Source organism: Myodes glareolus, chromosome 10, assembly GCF_982192425.1.
Source record: "Myodes glareolus chromosome 10, mMyoGla1.1, whole genome shotgun sequence".
Lineage (NCBI taxonomy): Eukaryota > Metazoa > Chordata > Mammalia > Rodentia > Cricetidae > Myodes > Myodes glareolus.
This window is the reverse complement of record NC_142035.1, coordinates 77,022,664-77,047,508: the sequence shown is the minus strand read 5'-3', so window position 1 is coordinate 77,047,508 and position 24,845 is coordinate 77,022,664. Positions and strand designations below refer to the sequence as shown.

At 47.1% G+C, this 24,845-nt stretch overlaps 1 protein-coding gene across 3 annotated transcripts in view; it reads right to left on the bottom strand.

Moving 5' to 3' along the window:
* Window positions 1–24,845, bottom strand: part of Ldlrad3 (low density lipoprotein receptor class A domain containing 3) — a 237,112-nt gene that overhangs the window by 152,064 nt on the left and 60,203 nt on the right. For 2 of the 3 annotated variants that reach the window (XM_085696666.2, XM_085696665.2), the window contains exon 2: window positions 7,181–7,327. In XM_085696666.2, coding sequence (XP_085552792.1) covers window positions 7,181–7,327 — 147 coding nt within the window. The remainder of the gene's footprint in view (window positions 1–7,180; window positions 7,328–24,845) is intronic. The other variant, XM_085696667.2, reaches the window with a different exon arrangement.

Sequence of the window (24,845 nt, the reverse complement as noted above, 5' to 3'; positions counted from 1 at the left end):
GGGTCCAGTCCATAGCTAGATTAGGGCACTGGGGTGGCTATAGCGAAGTTCCACAAGCTGAAAATCCTCAACAACAGACACGTATTTTCCCATAATTCTGGAGGACAGATGTCCAAAAACCATGTATGCACAGAGCTGGTGCTTCTGCGAACTGCGGGACAGCGCCAGGCCTCTCACCTTGGCTTACAAATGGCTCTCTCTCCCTGTGGCCTTCCATCTTCTTCTTCTCTTCAGATCTGGAATCAAATTTTCTCTCTTGGAAGGACTTCAGCTGTGATGGTTTAAGGTCCATTCTGTGATCTCATTTTAATTCAATTATATCTTTGTGATGTTTAATTGTGACTGGCAGCTGGGTTAATAAATGCCTGAGAGCTCAGTAAAGCACACTTTGGGGTATATCTTGGGAGGGTGTTTTAGAGAGCACCAGATCATGCATTCTCTGACTAATCAATCGATTGATCCCACAATGGATTCATAATGAATCTGATATCCTTGCTAACAAAGATGAAAGGCAGAAGTGAGGCTTAGCTAGAAGAGGTCACAGCCTCCTCCATATCTAGCCTCAGCTCTTCCTGTATTCTCTCCTTCTGCTTCTTGGTCACCATGATGTAAAGTGTGCTTCTCTGCCATGCCTTCCCCATCACGATGGCCTGAACTCTCTGAAAAGATGAGCAATAAACCTTCCCTCCTTTTTATGCTATCAGATATGTGGTCACAACAGCAAGAAAAGTAATTAAAATACTCTATTAAACTCTAACACCAAACAAGTTGAATCCAGAGACAGCATGCCTTAGGATTTCAACTTCAGAATGCGGCAGGTGTCACAACTTGAGTCAAAACATTGGTGGTGTGGCAATTCTGTTTTGGCACAGCTGAAAGGGAAAAGTCGGTTCTGCTGTAGCTATATCCCATAATTCATTGAGAGGTCGCCTGTTTCCCCTGGCTACAGCACACCAAAGGTCAACATCCCGAAGCATACAGCCCATGAACAGGCCAATTCCCTGATCTGTGGGCCTGTGAAGCCACTAGACGGTACCATGGTGAGCCGGGCAGTAGTGGTGCTGCCTTTAATCCCAGCACTCAGAAGGCAGAGGCAGGAGGATCTCTTGAGTTCAAGGCCAGCCTGGTCTACAAGAGCTAGTTCCAGGACAGGCTCCAAAGTTACAGAGAAACCCTGTCTCAAAAAAACCAAAATGATAGTACCTTGGTGAAACAGCCAAATTTCTGTTCCAGTCTGGAAATTCAAACACCATAGAAGCCTGGGTTTGCTCTGTCTGTGCCAGCTCAGAAGCAGATGGTTCAATAGACAACATTACATGTGGTGCCACCTAGAGGCAGAAGTCTAGGACAGAGGCAAAAAAAAAAAAAAGCCCCACCCCTTACACTTCTGGGAATCAGTTCCAAGCATGGGGCTGAAACTATCTCAGGGGCTCCTACCACCATCCCTGAGCAAAGTGTAAGCAACAGCTGGGAACGGTGAAGGCAAATGGAATTGAAATTCCCAGTCTGACCGACTTTCCCATGCCTGTGGTTTTGGAGATTCATTAAAATGTTTTCACTTGACCAAGTCTTTGAACTCTTCTTCCACGTCCTACTGGGTATACGTGCACGTACCCCCGCACAATGATAAAAGTACCCACGCTTGACCAAAGACACTGGTCTATGCAGTTTTCCCAAGGAGAAGCAGGCCACCTTGTGAAGGTGAACCCCAACATTCAAAATCTCTCCCCAGCTTTGTTGGGACACAGAGATAAGTTAGAGGCCAGCCCAGAACCGAAAGGTCTCCAGGCACTTGGCTCTGGACATTTGCATCTGCTGTCACTGCGAATGGCCCTTGGCTTCTCAGAGAAGGTCTCAAGGACTAAAGGCCATCTGAAAAATCATTACTGTAAAAAAACATTATTGATGCTTTGAACCTTTTCCCCTCAAGTTCTGATCCTGAAGACCCCCCAAAAACCCAAGTGTTAATGCGCTTGTGGCAGGATTAGGAGGTAAGGGAACCTTAAGAGGGCCCAGGGTACGGTGGACAGTTAAGAACACTTGCTGTTCTTCCAGAGGACCCGAGTTTGATGGTCAGCACCCATGATGGGCAGTTCACATCTCCAACGCTCTGGCCTCCACAGGCAGTTCCACACATACAAACACACAGGCACACGCATGCACACATAATTAAAATAATAAATCTTTAAAGAGGCGGTTTAGTGGGAGGCCTTTAAGCCGCTGGGGCTGTGTCCTTGAAGGGGACAATGAGACCCCAGACCTTCCTCCTCATTCTCTTTGCTGCATCCTAGTCATAGGTTTTACTTCACTGGGTACTCTCCCACCCTCGCATACAATCTTCCACAGGCAACAGAGTCAACTGGGCCTGGATTAAAATCTCCAAAAGCGTGGGCCAAAATAAACCTCATTTTTTTATAATCCAAGTATCTCCTTGTATTATAGGAATGTCTATTAATTACAACAAGCACAGTACAGGTAACAGAATGCACAAGACCCTATTTATCCAGCGAGCAGACACCTACGGAAGGTAAACAAAAAGACCCCGGCAGTCTCTGATGTGGGAAGGCTGTGGGGTCTTAGTCTCTGGAACAACAGGCAAACTGTGTATTTGCTCTGCTTCTGTGACAGCAGTTCCTTCCCATAAAAGCTTCTGTGACAACCCAGTGAGTTAATAGGATATAAAGTGTCTGCTTTAGTATGATCCCTAGGACACTCCGGCATATACTCACTCACGAGTGCTCTCATGGAGAGATTGCATTTTCCTGCAATGTATCTCTCTTCATTTTATAACAAAAAAAAAAAAAGCAAAAAAACGAGAGAAGATATGAAAAGCAATTTGAATAAAATTATCACTAAGGGCTATCCACTAACCAAGAACAGAAATATACTAGGCATGGCAAAACAAAACCCCTCCCAGCTCTGGGAGGGAGGGAGGGCCGCAGAAGCATTCTGCACAACAGAGCCGTCGGGCCCAGGTGAGAACTAATTTTAGTTCATCAACAGATACTTCACAAGGAAATACAACTAATTACTAAAGATATAAGCATTCTACCTTGTTAATTAAAAAAATTAAAAAATGTAGAATACATGCTCTCAACTATTAGCCAGGAAGAGAGAGTTTATTTTAAAGACATTATTCAGCGCTGCCAAGACTAGAATATGTCCCAGACTTCACTCCTGGCCAAGGGAAAGCCAACTGGTGCAGACCTTCAGCAAACCAAATGGGCAGTTTGTGGGCAGAGGCAGGAAATGCTCCCGCCCCTCAGTTCTGAGAATCCAGCTCCTGGAAATGGGGAGTGAGCCATCCCCACGGCCATGCCTGCAATGTGGCTGACTCTCCAGCAGTGGAAAGCTGAACAAGAGTAACACAGAGGGCTGGAGGGGAAGCTCAGAGCAGACACTTACTGGGCATAGAGACCCGGGTTCAAACCCAAGCAGTATCACCAAGAGTAATGTGATAACAAATCAGTGGATTATTATCAAGGCATTAAAATAAGAGAGAAATATGGAAAAATAAGAAGATGGCAGCATGGTACAATGCCATATGAAAACATTTGAAATGAAAACTGGAACCTCCATGGTGATCACAAGTAGGACCAGGCCTAAGTGACAGCTTCTGAGCTTCTAGTGCAGGTAACAGAGACGGGCTCTGATGCGATTCCTTTGTCCTCCTCTCCTCCCCCTAAATTTTTACAATAGGTAGCTTTTTTTTACACCTTGATAGAAATCCTTTTTATTTTCCAAAACATCTTTCTTCACTGCAGATACGGAAGAGCTGATCACAAGACTTCTTCCCACCACAAGATACATCTCCAGGCTCCTCCTGCCCTTTAAAAAGGGCAAGGATTCGCAACCTCTTTTCTAACACATGATCTTCTCAGTGCCAAAGTGTCCGGACCTCTGGACACCATGACCTCTCAGTGACAGCAGACAGTTGTCTCAAAGAAACTTCTTTTCATGAAGATGGCATGGGTTCTACACTTACTGCTCCCAGAGAAAGCAAATTGCTCACCTCAGCCCTGAGCCACCACACATTTCTGTCACCTACATAAGAAGTTTCTTAAATGAGTCTAAACAATGAGGAACAAAACCCAAAAGGCAGAACAGGGCGGGAAAGATGGCTCAGTGGTTAAGAGTACTCGCTGCTCTTTCAGAGAACTGAGTTTAGGTCCCAGCATCCATGTCAGACGGCTCACAACCATCTACCTCCAGTGCCAGGGTATCTGATGCCTTCTCACAGCCTCTGAAAATACCTGTAGTCAAGTGTACTATATCCACATGCAGAAATATATATATATATATATATATATATATATATATATATATATATATATAATTAAAAAGCTTTTTTTTAAAGTAATAGAAATGCAATACAGTACGGCTAAGTTACAGCGCATATACTTTCACAAAAACAATTATAAATACACAGAAACACAGCTAATGTTAATTATCAAAAACAAGGCATGGGCTGGGGAGAAGCCTCGTTGGTTAAAGCTCTTGCCATGCAGAGCTAAGGACTGGAGTTGAGATCCCCACGAGTAATTCCAACCTCGGAAGGCAGGGAAAAAAAAAGAGTAGTTCAGAGCAAGCTAGCTAGCAAAACTAGCCATAGTGTACTTAGGATTTAACTAAGAGAGCCTGCCTCAATGAAGAAGAAAGAGCAATGGAGGGTGATTCTAGCATCAACCTCAGGCCTCCATATGTGCATTTACATACATACCATACACACATGAAAATGGGGGAAGAAAAGGAAAGCCACACAATCACACCCTTATGACAACTATTGAACATAGTTTGTGCAGACTGCCCAGTAATTGTGCTTACACTCGTGGCATGTGGGCACCAGGATGGTGCTTTTGGCACACACACCAAGATATCACCACAGCACTAACACCCCTGTGGTGATCACAATTAGAAGCTTTCCTGTTCCCGCCAGGGGGTGGTGGTGCACGCCTTTAATCCCAGCATGTCGGAGGCAGAGGCAGGTGGATCTCTGTGAGTTCAAGGCCAGCCTGATCTACAGAGTGAGCTCCAGGATAGCCAGGGCTACACAGAGAAACCCTGTCTCAAATCCCCCCACAAGAAAGAAGAAGCCTTCCTGTTCCCATTATGAAAGGACAAACAGGAGTCTTACCTGGGTAAAGAACTTCCTTTAATCCCATCACTAGATTCTGCATTAGAATATTCTGGGAACTTTTCTAAGATCACATGCTCCCCTAAGGATGCAGGAGAAGACCATGGTTGGTTCTAGATCATCATCCTCTAAATCTCACACTCAGTCCCTGGACTGGAGAAGACTACATAAGAAAGTTCAAGTTCAAGTTCTCTTAGAATAGGGACTTTCCCCTTCCCTTTATTGTCTAAACATTCAAGAGTTGTTTTCTCATTTAAAGCAAAAGCTGGGTGAGCAACATGTTTATAGGTATAGTAAAAAAAAAATTAATTACATCTGGATCAAAAGACTAAGCAAACGCCTGCTGGCTCTCTACCACACTTGGGTAGAAGAGCAGGGTGGAGGATAGCCAGGAATGAGCTGCTCCAAACCAAACCGAGCAGTTCCAAGCAGCTGCTGGCACAAAACCTTTTAAAAACATTTTCTCTCCACCATTCTTCCCATTTCTTCACAAATTCTAATATACTCTGCTGTCCCCACGAAGGCTGAGACTTCCAGAGAAGTCAGTAATGTCACAGCAGCTACTGACAGAGGTGGGGCTGGTCTTGCTGCGAATCCCACATTCCTGTACAGACTCTGGGCTCAGTATCACCAGCTAGCTAATGGCAGTCTGTATCTACTGCTGTCACAAAGCACACAGTGCCCTGAAAATGGCAACTCTGCACTCTAATAGAGTGTTTAATGCTCCTTAAAGATGGGCGGAAGACAAGGCTCACATATCCTATCACACTTGAAACTCAATTTAAAAATGCTAGATTTCTAGAAGTTTTAAAGTTATGCTAGAAGCAAGGAAACAGTGAAAGAGACCTAATATGTCTCAAAAAAGCAGTTTAGGGGAAAAAAGGAAAAGAATAATAATAAGAAGAATGTATTAAGTCTAACGATTTAATGAGAAAAATCATACATAACAAGAGTTAATACAGCCTCCAAGTCTCCCCAGGTTTTGCCTCCCCAAGACTCCTCTGAAGAGTAGAAGCAATCATGGAGGATGCTGGGTGAGAAACCAGCCTCAGCACAGGCAACATGTCTGCGTGAGCACACCATTAGCGAGTGAGGATCTGGCCCCTGTGGTGCTCCAAACACAGAGCTCCTTCCTGGGCATCAACAGACAGAACCTCACACCCCAGAACAGCTCCGCTAAAAGTTCAATTTCCAATACTCCCAGTGCCTTGTCCTCAGCTGGCTCCCGGAGCCACAGCAGAGCCAGAACAGAATCCTCCAGACAGAGCATGGCCTGCTCCCAAAGTCTATGAATGAGCAGAGACGTACGGTTCCGGGGCAGTCGCCCATCAGACGAGCCAGGGCCACACCTCCTAATGCTGCCTACCTGGCAGGATGCCAGGGGGATGACCTCGAACCAAGCTCGGTATGCTGGGATCAACTCAGGGAAGGAAGAAAGGGCTGCCAGGGCAGGGAGGATGGTCTCTGGACAACCCAAACCCTCCACTGTCCAAGTTGCCTCCCTTCCTGGGGATTACCCTCAACCCAGATCTAATACATGCTTCAGGAGCACAAAATGGACAAGAGGTTAAAGGAGGGGTGGGGAGGACCACAGAAGCCATACCACACTGGCATTCCTCAAAGGGGGATAGTCCAGTAAAGGCATAGGGCACGACCATCTACATACAGAGAGGAGGGAAGGAAGCATAAAAACATGAGCTGAGAATCTACTCAGTACAGGGCACTAGCCCTCACAGAAAACTGAGCGAATTCTACCACACATTGACAGTCTCCAACTCTCAAGATATGGTCCTTGTTGACTGAGCGGTACCCCAGAGCATAATGCCTGGGCTTCTGAAGGTGAGGGCAGCATCCAGGAGAGGGGGGGTCTTCTGCTCACCCAAACAAGGGCTCATCTACCATATTACACTTCTGCATAGACCACACTGCTCGAAGACAGAGGGAAAGCTGGCCCACCAGCTCACAGCAAACAGGGCGCAAGTTCCAAGCCTGACTGGACCTCCAGCCCGTATCCTCCCCTGCCCACAGCCACAGGCAGCCACTCACGGCATTCCTTCTCGTCACTCTTGTCGAAGCAGTCAGGCAGCCCGTCACACTGCCAGGCACCCGGAATGCACCGCCCGTTGCTGCACATGAAGTTACCTGGGATGTTGCACTCGTTGGTGAAGTTGTTCCCGGGGAGCAGCTGGCTCTCTGTAAGAAGGAGAGAACAGGCAGTCAGAGGCACAAATGACCACGGCCAAGGGCCAGAGCCCTGGCCTACTTGGAAAGACTGATGCACAGCCCAGGGGAGACTTCCACTGGCTATCTTTGCTTTTCTGGGCTTGTTTCCTCACCCATGAGATGTACTTAGACCTCGGCCCACCTCAGTACAAAGATGCTGAAGAAGTAGCTGAAGCGATACAAAGGAAACATTCAGAGTCTAGCATCTAACAGGTGCTCATCTCTCTCATGAAGACCTATGTGAAATGGGCTAAAGAGATGGCTCAGTCATTAGGGCACTTGTGGCTCTTTCAGGGGACCAGAGTTCGGTTCCCAGTATCCACATCCGGCAGCTCACAACTGTCTGTGACTCCGTCTTCTGGCTTCCATGAATATCTGCATACTTGAACACACACACACACACACACACACACACAAATAAAAAATAAAAAAAATATTTTGGTGAGAAAACCCAAATGTTCTTTCTTGGCCAGCAGCAACAGCTAAAATTTAAAGTTTCAGGTAAAAATTTACACCGGACCTCAAGCATCCCCAACAGTGCAAGCCTTCAAAACCTCAGACTCACGGTCCCTACAATCACAGAGTCCTTGAATTGGAGCCAAGTTGGCAAGAATACCAGGAGATCGTTTCCCTCCAGAAAATAGGATATCTCCTCGATGTACAAATCAATCTGCCTGATGCTGTGTGGGTAGGAAAGGCCAAGATGAGACCTGTACATAGGCCTGCCCACCCCAGGAGGCTGACCTGACCACTACACTTACCCAAGAGTTGCTGGAGATTTAGAACCTAGTTCCAAGGTTCAGGTTCAAGTCCACTGAACAAACATAAAATGCCAAGGGCCCTACCCAGCACAGCACTAACTGTGATAGCAGGTAAGAGGGGTACAGATCGCATCCACCTTGAGCATTGGGGGTGGGTTTTCCACAGAGCAAACATCTGATAGGTCAGATCAAGCTGAGCCAGTGTGATTAAAAGCTGAGAGATAAGGAGACAGCTAGAAGCAAAATGTTTGAGGGAAAGAAGAAAAAGACCAGTCCGCCAGGCCAGCACACTGTAGCTGGAACCGCCTCGAGTCATTCAGTAAACGTGTACTAGGCATTTCTGACCAGACACTTGTGCTGTGAAGGAAAGACCAAGGCTGTGTGCATACCAAGTACTGTGCTGACACTAAGGTCATGCATGGCCTTCTAGAACTGCCCATGGGTAATGAGGAAGCGAGATTCGTGATCTTCTTTCACCCTCTTTGCCAAAGGAAGCAGCTACAGACCAGGGCTCAGAACCCTCCCTACATCCGCTCATACCACTAACCTGTTCGTTTTTATTTATTTATTATTTTTTGCCTAGAACACCCTTCATGCCGTCGTCTCCTAGTGACCTGCTCTTTGCCTGCTAGCATCAGATTTCTCTGTTACCTTCTCTCTGCGGAGCATGGCCCAGCTTCCTCACACAGAGAGAAGCATGGTTGTCTGGTAATGCTACTTTCAAAGCGGTACTAACAGTACATTCATAACTGGAGCAAGCAAGAACCAACGGAGATGGATATAGTCATCAAACAAGCCCTTGTACCGTCAATACCCTCTTGGAGACCATCTGCTGCCCGACACTAAATTAGCAACACACACACACACGTTGCTCTTCAGAAACGAGTTCTCAAAGCTCATTCCAAGAGGGATGCTACAAGTAAAAGGTTCCACTCAGTCCCAGTAGATCCCAACCCTTACCCCTTGCTCACTTTCTCAGCCCTGCACATGGTCAATCCCTCTCTATCACTGCAGCTAGGACCCTAGCCCACACAGCTCTAATCTCCCTGGCCATCGTCACTGCTAGAACTTTCAACTCAGCCTCCTGTCTCACAACCTGTTCTCTCAAATCTGAATCTGTCTTCCGGACAAAAGAATCTTCCTAAAGAGCACATAGACTGTGACCTTTTCTTACTTTAAAAGGCCAGTGAATGAGGGGTGGGCTGGGGAGGCTCAGTTGGTAAAGTGTTTCCTATGCAATCATGAACTCTCCCAAGTTCAATCTCCAGAATCTACATCAAAAAGAAGAAGAAGGAGAAGGAGAAGTGTAACATGAGGGGCCGGCTTGTTGGGGTTTCTGTCCCGCCCAGTATCCCACAGCCCGCAAGCCCCAAAGGAAAATCACACACAGGACTCCATAAGATTATAAACTGATTGGCCCATTAGGTCAGGCTTCTTATTAGTTCTTGTAACTTATATTAATCCATTATCATTATCTATGTTAGCCACATGGCTTGGTACCTTTTCAGTGTGACAGCTCACATGTTGCGTCTTCGGTGCTCTGGGCAAGAATGGCAGAGAGAGCTTCCTGCTTCCCAGAATACTCCCAGTCTCTTTGCTCCACCTCTACTTCCTGTCTGGCTTTCCTGCCTATACTGCCTGCCTGGCCAATCAGCGTTTTATTAAAATATGATTGACAGAATACAGACAATTCTCCCACATCAGAGAAGGAGAAGAGAAGGAGGAGAAAGAAAGAAAGGAAGAAAGGAAGGAAGGAAGGAAGGAAGGAAGGAAGAAAGAAAGAAAGAAAGAAAGAAAGAAAGAAAGAAAGAAAGAAAGAAAGAAAGAAAGAAAGAAAGAAAAGTCTATGATCCTAAGGGAAGTGAGAAAATAGAGGAAATAGGTGGACAGATCTTGAGAAGCAACAGCTAATGTTTTCCTTAGCTCTGACCTTCACTCACACATCCATGAATACACACGCATGCAGATGCTCCCCATACACACACAAACACATATACATTTGTGCACTTACACAGACACAGGAAGACAAACACCCACACAGGCACTGACTGGCTCCCCAGTGTTTTTTAATTAGAATTCAAGGCAAACAAGAAAGATTCCGGGAAACAAGTGGCATTTTCAGTGGAGGCTGATATAAAGTAAAGGTCCTGAGGATCAAAGGAACAAGAGTCAAAGACACGCTGTGGGGAGGCACAGCCTGGGGCATGGGTCAGAAATAAAAGACAAGCCGTTCTGATGGGCAGGAGTTACAAACACACTGGGTCACCATCTCTCCAGTCCTGCCACCCAGCCCATCAGGATGCTCCATTCTGCGGAGCACAGACTCAACACAGGACTCCCTCCGAAGGCAACTGCACAAGGCACACTAACCCTGAGAAGAATGAGCAGTGACTTCATTATCTCCAGGGAGAAATCTGGATGCCCACGGGGAAGAACCCAGAAAGCAGGAACGGGCTGGGTTCTAGCCAGAGCTTCCACACCCTACCCCCCATATACGCTCCAGCTGTTGGAGAACAGCTGCCCTGAGCTTCAGCAGCCAGCAGGGAATTCTTCAGGGCTGTGGAATGCAGAGCTGACACTTGGTTTTGTTTGGAAATCACTTGCTTTTGTGGAGCAAACTCCTCGAAGACAAAGCCCCTGGAAAAGTCACTACAACTGTGAAATCTTGTTCTGATAAACAGATTTCCGGAACCAGAAAATTGGCCAGATTAGATTCCAAAGAGCTTGCTCTGAGCATCAGTGAGGCTGGCAACACATGGGTCTGATGAAAGGCAGGTGGGGACAGAGACCACTCATCCCACCCGTTACATCCGCCGCATACAAATGTCCTGCCGTCCTGGGGGATACAATAGCCACATGCTCTTCTCAGACCCCTTAGGCAAACAAGGGGCCCTCTGCCTACCGCCTTAGGAAAGTGACATCATCGAACATAAGAACATGAGAAGTAACTAGAGCAAGAGAAGATTGTCTTGTTGACTCTGTCTTTCAAGTCTCCCTCAAGCCCAGCCCAGCTGCTTCCCTGGCCCAGGAGCACCTGAACATTATCTCTTGTCCCCCTTCAGTCAGGAATCTGCACAGAGGAGGATTTTGTGGGGACATAAGCCAGGGCTTGGAGACATTTTCTCTCATCATGACTAAGGGTAAGGTACTACTGACATCTGTCATGGAAAGGCCGGGATGTGGCTTTGCATAGAAGGGTCTGGGGCTAAAGGACCCATGCGGCTTTGCCTGTTAGCAAAGGCAGGTGTTCTGGGCTACATTTCTCCTATCCTATCACCGACTGCCACACCACAACACAGAACCACCTGGGTTGACATGTCAATAATGCCAGGCCCAGAAATACCTGCTTAAGCCAACCTACTGCCTAGCAGTCCTCACTCCCTCCAGTTGCTTCTCTTCACGGAGTGAGTTTCTGAAAGGCAGCGGATGGTGTCTCTGTGCCCTTCAGACAAACCTGAACTCTTGCCACCTGCTTAGAGAGCCCATTGTGACCCTGCCTCTGAAGGCCCTGCAATGTCCTTTAGAACTAGTGTCTGGCTCATGTGGAGGTAATCCCTGCCCCCAGGCTTTCAAACACGTGGCTGGCTGACTAGAGGAGTCTCAGGTTCCCCCTGGTGTTTGGGGCTGCATGTATCCCTCCAGAACTTTGTGCTGTAGGCCTAACCATTAGAACCTGGTAAAGAAGTGTATTTAAAGACAGAATCCGGAGAGAGGTAATGGGTTAAGATGAGCTGTTAGAGCGGCCTAGTTCAACGTGACTGGTATCCTCACTGGGAGAGGAAATCACAACACAGACATATGTGAAAAAGACAACATGAAGACACCCAGAGAAGGCGTCCATCTGTAAACCAAGCAATAGGGACTGAGAAGGAACCACTCCTGCTGGCAGCTGGTTCTCAGATCTCCGCACCTGTGGAACCAGCAATCTCTGACATTCAAGCCACACAGTCTTACTGAAAATCTTATCCAATAGGCTAGCCTCCTCCTGCTCATCCTTCAACTCCAATATAAGTCATCAAAGCTGAAACTCTGTCCCAGACACCCAGCCTGACGCTGGTCCCTTATTAACCCCTCTGCTAACCTGTGCTTCACTTGATCCCAGCCTGTGCCAGTGGATGCTTCTAGAGTAATGTTGCCGCTAGGCAGAAAGTACCCGGATTGGTACACTCTGTTCTGCTTGGCTCTGCATCCCAGTCAGCTGCCATTCCCAACTCTCCCATGCGTATCTCTGGTAACTCTACAGAAAAGCAGGCGTGGCATTAGTGCCTGAACTGCCCCATCAACTTTCCCTCACGTCCCTAGCATGTGGGTGGGGCCTGGGCGTTCACTGCTCAAATAAGGGATATACGGGATCTGGGCCTTTGCAAGTACTCTATCTGCTTGAAAGAAGGTTGGACATCTTCTCAGCCCAACTGCCAGGCTCTCTAGTGGCAGCAATATGTATCCCATCTCCGTGTCTTGGAACAGACTTAAATAAAAAAATTTGACCAGCATTAGCACAAAGTTGGCTTTCTCCTCTCTTCTCTTTTTTTTCATTAAGTCAAAGAATCAAAAGGAATTGCCTGTTTCCACAGAAGAACATCATTTAACTGAAAATAACTACACCATCTGTACAAAATGGAAAAATAAAAGCCAAGCCCTTCCTTGTCAGGCAAAAGACAGCAGCCCATTGCTACAGCTTTTTCCAGTGCCCCTGGCCTACAACTCTCTACTTGATGTGGAGAACAAAACCAGGGCGACAACAAACTCCAGCCAAGGCTACATTCTGCTGCAATCGTCCAGAACACTCAGCGAGCGACCCTGCCTTCCCCAGCTGAGAAATGGAATTTCACTCCAGCAGCTGGAGTCCTTCAGCGTTTCTCCGCATTCTCCATTTAGCCTCCCTCCCCAGCAACATCCGTCATGGTGCAGTCTGAACTGACATCTGCAAGCAATCAGCAGGCCCATTTTCTGATTTCTGCCCAGTGGCCCTTCATTCTCCTCACTCACTCCCTGATGGTCTAGATCTCCAGGCCCGATGAACTGAACAAGAAGCACAAACTCAAGTGTGCTGTACGCACATGCCGTTTAACGCTGGGCTTGCAGATCCCAGACAGGTCTTCACCACCAGCTGTCGTAGAAGCCAAACAGACTCCTCCCATTGCCAGGTGCCAGCGAGGCCAGGCGTCACCGTTTTCTCTGTGACTCACTTCTTGAGGCACACACACACACCTGCATACTCACACACCTGCATGCACACACACTCACCTACAAAAGGTTAAGGCCACCTAGGGGGCTCTTCTTTGGTGATCTGTTTACCATCATGCCTAGAACATCTTTGAAGAGCCCTTCCACCCTGGACTGTTTCCATGTGGTATGAGCATTAAACAGAACCTCGGACATCTGTCCTGTGTATTTCCAAAGCCATTTGGTCCTCATCACACAAATGTCTTCCTGTTCAAGTTTGGATATGGGAGCATCTGGCTATCACTAAGAAGGCAGCAGTCACAAGAATGTCTAAGTCTGGCCTGGCTCCAAGCACCTGAGCTTAGCCAGGCCCCCAGTCGTGTTAATCTAGACTCCCTCTGCCCCATGAGCTCATTCCATTAGTTTTGCCTCGGTTTACCCAGCTGCTCAAGGAAGATCACTAGACATATTTCCAAGAAAGGATAAAATGACCCCACTCTTCAGTCTAGGGCAGCTAACTCTTTATATTCACAGATGTACTATAAATATGGCCCATGGCCCTGAAGGAAAAATCACACAGTTTCCCTCAGGAACAAGGATGGAGCAGTGACGTCACCAGGATAACGAGTGAGCAGTTGTCCGCCCAGCATCTGCCCATCACACAGCTTCACGGCTTGTCTCTCCCAGGAAGCGTCCCGAGATGATGAATACTCTGTTTCCTTCTTACAAAACAAGCTGGGGAAGACAGCAAATGGCTCGCATTCAGGAAGCCAGGGAAGGTCACAGGAGGAGGTGTAGGATCGACAGTTTCCCCAAGGAGGCAGCTCCGTCAATTATTTTTATCTGGACCTGTGGCCTCTAGGGCTGAAGCTACTGCTTATATTTTGATGTATGTTTTCATTTTTATGTATCATCTCACAAAGAAAATTATGTGGAAATGGTATTTGTGTTGAGGGAACCTGAATACACTGGGATGTTGCCCCTATGAGGTCTCATGTCCACAGTCTGAGGGCCTGCAGCTCCTTGTAATGCAATGACAAGTTGAACCCTGAGCCATACCAGGGCCTTGCTCACTCCTCTGGCTTCTTTAACAGCCCTGGAGGTGCTGAGTACTAGGAAGATCTACTGTCTGCCAAAGCACTTGAATGTGGCAGGGATTTAACAGCCATTCGTTTTTTATTAGTTCTTAGAAGAACCCCATGAAACTGGCACCCTCCTCTTTTATAGACGAAGGAAGAGGCTGAAGACAGGACTCACCCAAGGTCGCATAGCTAGGGACAGTCAGACGGTAAATACTTCAGTTGTGCAGGTCACGAATCTGGGCTAAGGCTCTCGCACAGGTGTCAGGATAAGACAGAGAACAGTACACCCTAAATCTTTCACTGATGGAATTTTTCAAAAATCTTCCAAATCAATAAGAGCTATTTCCTGTATCTCAGATCTACCACAGAGAAGAGTGGATTTTTTCCTGTTGTTGAGGATGATGAACTAAAGTCAAAGCTAATCAAAACTGATTATAATTGTCTGCTTTTTGTATTTTTCTATTTAAACCTGTAGATCAGGAAGCATCAGACAACAGGTAATAGGCAAGTACAGCCTTTTATCAACCAACACTGTGCCATCTGTCCACCCCATCACACCACACGAGAGGGGCCATTCTTACTGTTTCCTGGCCCCCTGAGAACTCGGCTCTTCTTCCCTGTGCACCTAGCAACAAGCAAATGCCAGGCGTCCAGACACCCCACAAATGGCTGCAGATCACAGTTATGGGGACAGAACCTGCTGACTCCCGCAGACATTATTTTAGTTCTGACATGAATTTGTCTGAACTGCCTTGAACTTCAATTTTGCTTTGCCACGTGCAAACCCAGTGGATCAATGACACTGGACCTGCAGAATGAAGCTTTTCGAAGTTCCCAGGACGAAAGGCACAGAGAGAAGACCTTGAACACACATCCAGTAGTTCCCCTCCTGCCTACCCATGCCCTCACCAAGGGTGGGCCCAGTGCAATACTCCCCACCCCCAACCTGCTGCTTATTCAGCTTCTAGCAGCAACAGCAGGAGCGGGGGTGGGGGGTGTCAGTGAAGCTGAGCTGAAGGGCAGGAAAGGGGGCAGTTTTCCGACCAGCTTCATCAGGCTGTGATGAGCTAGGCTTGTGATAAAGCTAATCACCACTTCACATAGGCTCAGATGTAGGCAGAGGTCAAGAGCAAGGGCTGTGCTTTAGCCTCAAGATTATCCCCATGCACCCAGAGACCAGCGCAGCCATCTCCACAGTGGCTGGGGAGGAACCACTCTGCTGCAGCCCATCTGCTCACACTAAGCCCCCTGCCCCCTCCCACACTGCAGGCAAGGCTGGAACATAACAATGCCAGCCAGGGAATGAGCCAGAAAAGCAAAATGACCTTCATTCTGGCCCCAAAGTGCATCTTGAGGATGAAGGATTTCTGATCTAAGACTCAAAACAAGCATGGGCCAAAAAGAAAAAGGCAGCTGGATACAACTGCATTAAACTGTGAAGTTCCAGGTCACCGATAAATGCTATAAACACACTTCGGGCACCCCATCTCTGGGGAGAAGATGCTCACCATGGGACCACAAAGTGTGGATATACACAATTTTCTTGCAAAACCACGTAAGAGAACACAAATGATGCAATGGTGGCGGCGGGGGGGGGGGGGGAGACACTGGACAAAGCATCCTAACAGGTGCTTCCAGCGATGACGTGCTATGATATTGTCATCACAGGATAACCAGCCAGCAGACTTGCAAAAAACTAAAGCCTTGCATTCTTGCGTGGAGCACCAGGAACCCAGGCATGGCACATGCTTGGGAACTCTGAATACAGAGTGCCTAACAGCAACGTACAATGATCATCCAAGACAGCAGGGGAATATACGCAGCGCACAATGTGACACCACAGCACAGCACAAAGCTAGGGCTGGTGGCATAGCTAAATAAGTAAGAAAAACCACCCTGTGGGTCTAATGACCTGAGTCCAAACCCTGGAACCTTTACTCCCCGCACCACAAAAAGAATAAAGAGCCAGATTGCAGTGGCTCCCATCTGCAGTCTCTGTGTTCCTGCATCATGGTGAGAGGAAAAGACAGGAGGGTGGGATTGACGCTCACACAGGCAGCACAGCAGAAACGAGAGACCCTGCCTCAAAAATAAGGTAGGCAGAACCTACTCCAAAATAGTTGTCCTTTGCACACGTGCCTCAAAAGCAAAGCAAAACAAACAAACAAACAAAAAATAAAAACCACACCAGCACATGTTCATGAGAAGAACAGAGGAAAACACAGGTCCTTCCACACGTGCCTCAAAAGCAAAGCAAAACAAACAAACAAACAAAAAATAAAAACCACACCAGCACATGTTCATGAGAAGAACAGAGGAAAACACAGGTCCTTCTCCACAGTGCACAAGCACCCAGGGATTTCATGGGATGGACTGGAGAAAAGAGAATTTGCATGGATAATTCTGAGAAATTTAACAGCAAGGGCAAAGGCAAGTTAAGGAACATCATCCACGCTAAGCTCAGAAACAACCAATTTTAGGGGGCATGTGGAAAAGACAACTACTATATTCAAGGTCAAGGTTGCCTCTTGCGGGTGGGCTCAGAGGCACAGGTGGCTACTGGTGGGCTCCCAGGGCAAGCGCCAAGAACCCACAGAAGCAAGCAGCAAGCGCATGGCACTTTCCTTGGTAAGCTTTTCCTTGGTAAGCTTCTGCACACTTTAGAAACATTTCACGAGTAGAATTCATTATAGAGAATGAAAACTACACTAATATTTGAGGAAACCTACAAAAGATTAATGGTACCAAATACAGATGATCCTCTAAACTTCAAAACACCCTTAACTGCAAAGGAATACAAGACAAAAGGGACAAGCGTCACACTGGATGAGACTGCAAATGAGACAATGCCCATCCGTTTTCTGAAAGGCAGCAACAGTTGCAGGGTAAAAGCCAATCATGGAGGGAAAACTAGGTGTCTCCCCCCAGACAAACTTCCACACCCACATACTAAGTCATGGCATTCTAAGGGCAAAAATAACCAAGTCTAGGACCAGGTCAGATGCTTTAGATCCAAATTCTAAGAAGTCGAGACTGTCTTTCTTAAGCCCCTTTGCCTCCCCATCCTTCTGCTGAGCTGAGACAGGCTGGGGGAGGAGGGAGCAGGCAACAGAAGCTGGGATTTGCTAAATAAAGCTTCCTGGCTTTTACCACTTTGGAGAACAGGAGAGGTGGCTTGGGAGGAGGGGAGGCCAGGAGAAGGCCAGCCTTCACATCTTGCCCACCTCCCACCCCTTCTACTGTGAAGAACTACCAGACCCAGACTCAAACCATGAAAAACAGTGTGGCTTCAGACAAGTGAGTTACCCTCTCTGAGCCTTGATACTCCACCTCTCTGGAAACGCGCCAAGACACAGAACGACGCTCGATGGATAAAGAGAGCATGAACAGGTGATGACTAAAGCAAGCACGGCAGCAGGAGGCATGTACCAGTCCTATTTGTTACTCCTTTCCTGCCATTCATTCTCACTGACTCCACTCAGACTCTCATGCTTCTGCAGTATTCAGAGGAAGCCACGTCCCTTTCTGATTCATGCCTCTAATAGGGAAGCAGCCTGGGCAAGTGATTGCCTGATAGAAGCGGGGGCAATTTGACGATGTCACTTAGATCCCAAAGCAAGCACAGAGAGACACAGGGAGGAGCTCAAGCAGTGTTTACCTTCCCTCACGTGATCATCTCTGGCACGGGGATGGCTCCATGGGTAAAGAGCTTGCAGCACAGATGTATTTCAATAAATAAAGCTTGCCTGGAGTTCAGAGAGTAAAACAGCTGCACTGGTCAGCCTTACAGACCAGGCAGTGGTAGCACACACCTCTAATCCCAGTATTCACACTAGTTCACCATAGAAACCAGGTGGTAGTGGTGCACACCTTTAATCCCAGCCCTAGAGAGGAATATAAAACGGGAGGAGATGGCTCTCAGACACAGTCTCATTCCAAGATTCCTGGAGGCAGGATGGCCATTTCAGACTGAGGTAGAGGTAAGAGTCAGAGGCTGGCTGCTGTGCTTTTCTAACCTTCAAGTTGAACTCCAATTACTGTCTCTGGATTTTTAATCAATCATGCTACGATATAGTTTTTTCTTATATTAGTTATAGCCTTCTTTTTTATTTTAGACAAAAAGGGGAAACATAGTGGCATTTCATTTGTATTTTAGTAAATAAAGCTTGCCTGAAGATCAGAAAAGTAAAACAGTCACACTAGCCAGTCTTACAGACCAGGCAGCAAGGACACGCACCTTTAATCCCAGTAGCCCCAAGAACACACACCTTTAATCCCAGTAGTCACACTAGTTTGCCATAGAAACCAGGTGGTAGTGGTGCACACTCTTAATCCCATAACTAGAGAGAATGAAGCGGGAGGAGACAGCTCTCAGTCACAGTCTCATTCTGAGATTCCTGAAGGCAGGATCGCCGTTTTTGGACTGAGGTTGAGGTAAGAGTCAGTGGCTGGCTGCTTTGCTTTTCTGATCATCAGGCTGTGGCCCCTATATCTGTCTCTGAGTTTTTATTAATTGTGCTTCAGCCAAATAATAAGCATCTGAAATGTCAGTGTTTCCACAGCAATATGGGGGGCAAAGCCAGAAAAATCCCTGGGAGCTCAACGGCCAGCTAGCCTGACTTATGCAGAACAATCAAACAAACAAGGTAGGGGACAAGACCTCTGCTATCCTCTGGCCTCACAAGAGCACTATGGCATGTGTGGCATGTGCATACTGCTAGCACTCACACGCATAAACACACATACACACACACACACACACACACACACACACACACGCACGCACACGCACAGATACACTTATGTCCCACACAAGACTGGGTTGGCGGCTCTTTGGGACATTCTCAGGAATCTTGAACTGCAGCCAGACAGCTTAAATTATAACATCCAACAATTGTTCCAAAGAATCTGGAATTGCTTCTCTACTCTAAGCCTCAGTTTCCCCATGTATAAAGCAAGGCACTGGTAGACTGTGCCGGAGTCATTTTTCCACCCTTAATGCACCCTCTCTTTGTCTCTGTGGATATGTACCTAACGTGGCAAATATACAGCATCTTCCTATTCCAGATGTATTATTCAGCACTTAAAAGTATGTCTGGGTTTACATGGAGGTCTTCCTATGGTGTGTGTGTGGGGGGGGTGGGGTTGTCCTTCCTCCTGTCTAACACAGAGCAACTGGGACCCAGAGATAATCAGCCCCTTGAAAGGCAGGCTGGAGCTACCCAAAGAACCAGGTTCCTAGCTACTAGGGAAATCTAGTGCCGGCCTGTGTTGTCAAAAGACAATAGACCCCATGTACCCCCGCAACCAGAGACAACAGGGCTAGGGGTCAGATTTGTTTCCGATTCCCTATGGATCCAAGGGCCTCTCCAATACAGTTCACTAACCCACTACTTTCCACCATGTACCCAGTAAATGAACAACTGTTTGGCTTATCAGTTTCTATTAGGAGAGGAACTCTGGGCGGGAGAGAGAGAGCCTGCGCAGGACTGGGACTGTACACAACAGTCTGTTACCGCCAAGCAAGGGTAGAATGCCTATTAACCAGTGTGTCTTCTTAAATATTCTTAAGTAGCTTAATCCATTAAACCGGTCCATCCCGCTTCTACAACCTGCTCACGTGGCACCTTTTCCCTGAGCTGACAACAGGCCCTCCATCATGAGGAATTAACTGACGTCTCAAGCAAATGCTGCCGGGACATCTAGTGAGCGGCGCTAGAACTGAGCAGTGCTCACTGTGTGAGTCCTCAGGGATCACAGCTCTCAGAGCGATTTACCTGTGCAAGAGCCATGTCAGAGCTGATGAGTCAGGGAACTGAGACCCTTGGATGAACCTGTCTGGGCTTTCCAGACTATGAAAGGTGGTTTATGGCCACCCTAAAAACAAAGTTTAAATTAAGAAGACCTGGTTGGGGGCATGCCTGTAACCCCTGCATTTGGAGGCTGAGGTTGGAGGAACTGACCTGGAGGTCAGCCTAGGTTTACGTAGTGAACTGCCACCTCAAAAGGAAGAAAACAACAACTAAGGCTACGAAGTTCTAGTCTAGACACACGATAGCCCATCCATGTGCCCCAAATGCCAATACCATTATATCCAATCTCAGGGAACAGCTGCGGCACCATGACTCAGTTTACCCACTTACAAATGGGAAACAGAACAAACCCTAACCTAACAAGTTCCATGTGTAATCAAAGGAAAAGGACTGTTTCACTTAAAAAAAAAAAAAAAAAAAGTACAAATTGAATGGAAATTTCCAGGTTTTCATTCATTTTATGACAACATTCAGATAGAGGCCATAAGATTAACCACAGCTCACTTCTTAAAGGTATTATTATTCACTATTAAAGAGGTGTCATGTAGATACATAATATGTCATTTCCCAAGGCACACTACTATAATGTAGCTACATGATTAGTAATCAGGAGACGGTGATCTGAACCGCACAAGGATTCACCCCACACTGAACACAATAGAATCATTCTAGGTGAGGTGAGAGCACAGAAGAAGTGAGCTGCTCATTAAGAAATGATTTTTCAATAAATTCAATAACATGCCCCACAGTGTAGCTCCTGGTTTTGTGGCTACTGCACTAATCTCTGCTAATGGGGACAGCTCAGAGTGAAGGCAACGGCAAGCAGTCAAAAGGCTTGATGAAGACTGTACCATGATCCACACCGAGAAGGATGCAACCCTGCTGGTCCCTCTCTCTTAGTCCCCAGCAGTAGCTGGTTCCTGCCCTCATCCATCCTCATGGAGCTCCCATTGGCCTCCCAGTCTCCGGACCTAATGACTACTTTTCTCTATTTACCTCAAGCATACATTTTTGCTCTTGCTCTTGAGACAGAGTCTCACTGTGTGGCCCAAGCTGGCTTCAAAACTCAACCCTCCTGCATCTCAGGAGGAGTGTGGGGCTTTCAGATGTGAGTCGCCATGCCTGGTCTATGTGCACTGGGCCACCTCAATCAGCCCTCCCTTCTAAGACACATCCCTTCAGTGACCTCTATCTCCTGTTCCCTTGCCTCCCACTTACAGCCCTGGAAGCAGCTTCCTCCACCTACCCCTCAACAGTCTCAGGGTTTGCTTTCTTTGGTGTAAGCAACATATGGCTTCCTGAATATACGACCTTGTCCACTATTAGGTTTGACCTTCAAGGGGAAACCCCAACCTTATACCTCTCTTTCTCTGGCTAAGTTCTTCTCCTTCCAACTCCATACTGTACCCAAGCTTCAAAGGTTTATCCCCTACCACCAAACATCGCAACATCAGCTTACCATGTCTAAGACATAACTTTAAATTTCCCTAAGCTTGCTCTTTTTGCCACCCAACACTCACCCTCATTCCTATTCACACATGTCAGCAGGCAGAATTTCATATGCATCTTTTCTCTGTCCTTGCCTCCCACAACCCTAGAACCAATCCTTCTGATTTTACCTGCAACCTCATTGGCATCTCTCAGGCTGCAGGAGGCATCCGTCACGGCCCCCAGAACAAACCTCACCACTCCATCCAGTGTTTGCAAGAGTCCCATATCTCCATCCTTCGGGTCAGCTCAGGACCTCCTCTGTGTTACAGGTAGCCCACCTCTCCAAAGACTTCCTCCCTAACCTCCTAGGATAGACTGCATACCCACCTTAGGCAGGCTTCTGCCACTTCATATACCATAATGCTCTATAAATGTCTGTTGTTCCCAGACGCCACTCAGCACCATACGCATCTTTCATACAGCAGAACAGCCCATCCATGTCCTAATGTAGCCCTGGGCAGAAAATTGAAAGGAATGCAGGGTGGGTAGAGATGGACAGATGAACGTGCGGGTGGATGGATGAACACACTGACAGTTGCTTCTTTGCACTATATTATAAAAAGCATGCCACCAAACATCTTATGGATTATTCCCACAAGTTAGACCAATTTCCACATTTGTACATAGTTTAAGATTTACGGAACTAAAAAAAATCCTTCACGTTTAAATATTATAACAATAACTTTGTCCAAATTTGCATACTAAGAAATAAATTCATATTGTTAATCTATCTCATGAGGGGTTCATGGGTCCCGATATTTCTACAAAGCAGCCTCTACTTCTAGAGTAGCTTAAGTACAAACTAATAAGTCTTCAAGCCAAAGGGCAGAGGCAGCTCAACATTAGCAGGTAAGCGCTTGCCTCCAGAGCTCCTGCAACAAAGACTGTACAGAATGGTGTGAGCTGTCAGTGTTACACAGCTATCCATGAGTGAATTTAACCTCCGGTGAACGCCCACCCTCACACAGCCAGCTCACAGAAGGTCAAGGTCAGCTCTACAAGCTGGGAAAAAGAGCCAGGCCCACACACGTCCAGTGAGTGACACATCCCAAGAGTCAGCCCTGTGTTTCCATGCGCCTTGGACTAAGACAGCCTCTCAGCTAAGTCTGCGGGACCAGCCCTAGAAAAGCCAATCCTCTCTCCCCATGGGAAATCCCCAACCATCAGCACCCTACTCTTGGCCTTTATTTGTTTCTCTCTGTATCTAGGGAGTAGTGACAGCTGCAGTCAGCCCAGTGGCATTTGAGGCCGGGACTCTCATCCAGAGCAAAACAGCAAGCCTTTTGCTCCTGGAGGTGATGAGGGTGGCCTGGCAGAAATAAAGGCACTAAATCAGAGCTGGTCTTTGTCATCCATAGCTATAGGAGTGTTTAGATTCGGTCCCCAGCTAGCCCAATTTTTTTTTCAGCCCTTGCATCCTCTAACTAGAAAGGAGTCCAGGTTGTTTACCAGTAAAGAAGGTGGCAACTCTTACAAGCTCTGAACATGACAAGTACTGGCTCCATGGGAACTTGCCAAGAGTTTAGGGGCCAGGATGACATGAAGGATGTCAAAGAATAAAGAAGCACACTGATCCAGAGCCACATGGAGGCCCAGCCCCTTTCCCCGCCTCTCTCCTAGAGTCATGAGTGTGCCCTGACACTAACCACATGAAGACTCACAGAATTTAAGGGATTCGGTCTCACTGCACGCTCTCAATAATCAGCTACAGCAGGCTCCCTCCCCAGCCTGGTGCAGCTCACTTTCCACCTCACATCACGATCTACCCTGTGCTGCAAGCTGATAATGCATTTACAGACAGCCAGGCTTCTGCAGCCAAAAGGAAAAAGTTCACCTAATTAAATAAAAACAAAGCAGAAAACCAAAGCCTTCAACTTGTGCCAGAAATAAGGGCAACTTGGTCTTTTATGGAACTTTCAAGGCAGGAATGCCAACAATTTTTTTTTTCTAAATGCATCTTTTAAAACAATCCTCTGTCTGTAACTAGAATCCCTTAAAGAGTCCATAAACAAACTCCAAACAAGCCAGAAGAAAATGGACAAAGGGAATGAGTGACCAAGGCGCTAGTACAAGATGACTGACAAGCAAATGAAAATGTCCAGAGGGCTGGGGAGACTGCTCAGTGGTCAGTGTGCTGGCCAGGTGAATGTGAGGACCCAGTTTGGATCCCCAGAACCCAGGTAAGGACCAGGTAGACATAGTAGCCTCTCTGCAATTCCAATCTCAGAAGGCAGAGACAGGAAGTCTCCAGAGCAAGCTGGCAGAAAAGACTTGCCATAGCAGAGAGTCGGTGTTTTATTGAGAAACTGTCTCAATACACAGTGGAAGAACAATGAAGGATAACTCCTGACATCAGCCTTGGGCCTCTGTATGCACACGCACACGTACACACAGATGCACACACACACGAGGCAAGACACACACAGACACACACACAGACACACACACAGGCACAGACACAGACAGTGGGGTGGGGAAAGGGAGGACAAAAGATCCTCTCTCACAAACAGTTAAACAGAGCCCAGTAACAGTCTGTAGCTCAAGGACTGACATGGGTGAGGAGAATGGCTTTGCTATACTACTAGTGGGAATACGGCTGGGTAAGCTTCCCGGGCCATGTGTCAAGGAACAAGGATCCAACACCATCCACCCAGCCCAGCCATCTCCCTCCTCTTCACCTAGAAATTCCTCCCTGGGGACACATTTGTACAGATGGAAACACCTAGAAACGGTGTTCCTTTCTTTTTCTCCACAGCATTATTTGTGAAAACTCAGAACTTGTTTATTTACCAAGGTAACAGTGCTGAGTAGCTGATCACAAACCACAGGGCAGTAGTCTTTAGGAAGAACCCAGGAGCCTGAACACACCGATCCCGGACTAGGTCTATACTATGGTTAGAAAGGAGAAAGCAATTTGCAAGACAATATGATTAGCACGGGTCCAGATGGGTCTCTAAAAGCATGTGTTTTGTCCCTCTGTGCCTAAACTGACACTTAGAGCACCAAGGTCTAGAACACTAACTGTGGAGCAGTTCTTGGGGGCACTTTAGGATGTGCATTTATTACCCACTGGTGGCCAGTCTGCAACATGTCACCACAGGAAATGCATCTGGAGGATGATCCAAGATCATCAGGAGGGATACATCACTGCTCATAATGAAAGCTGGGGTGGGGA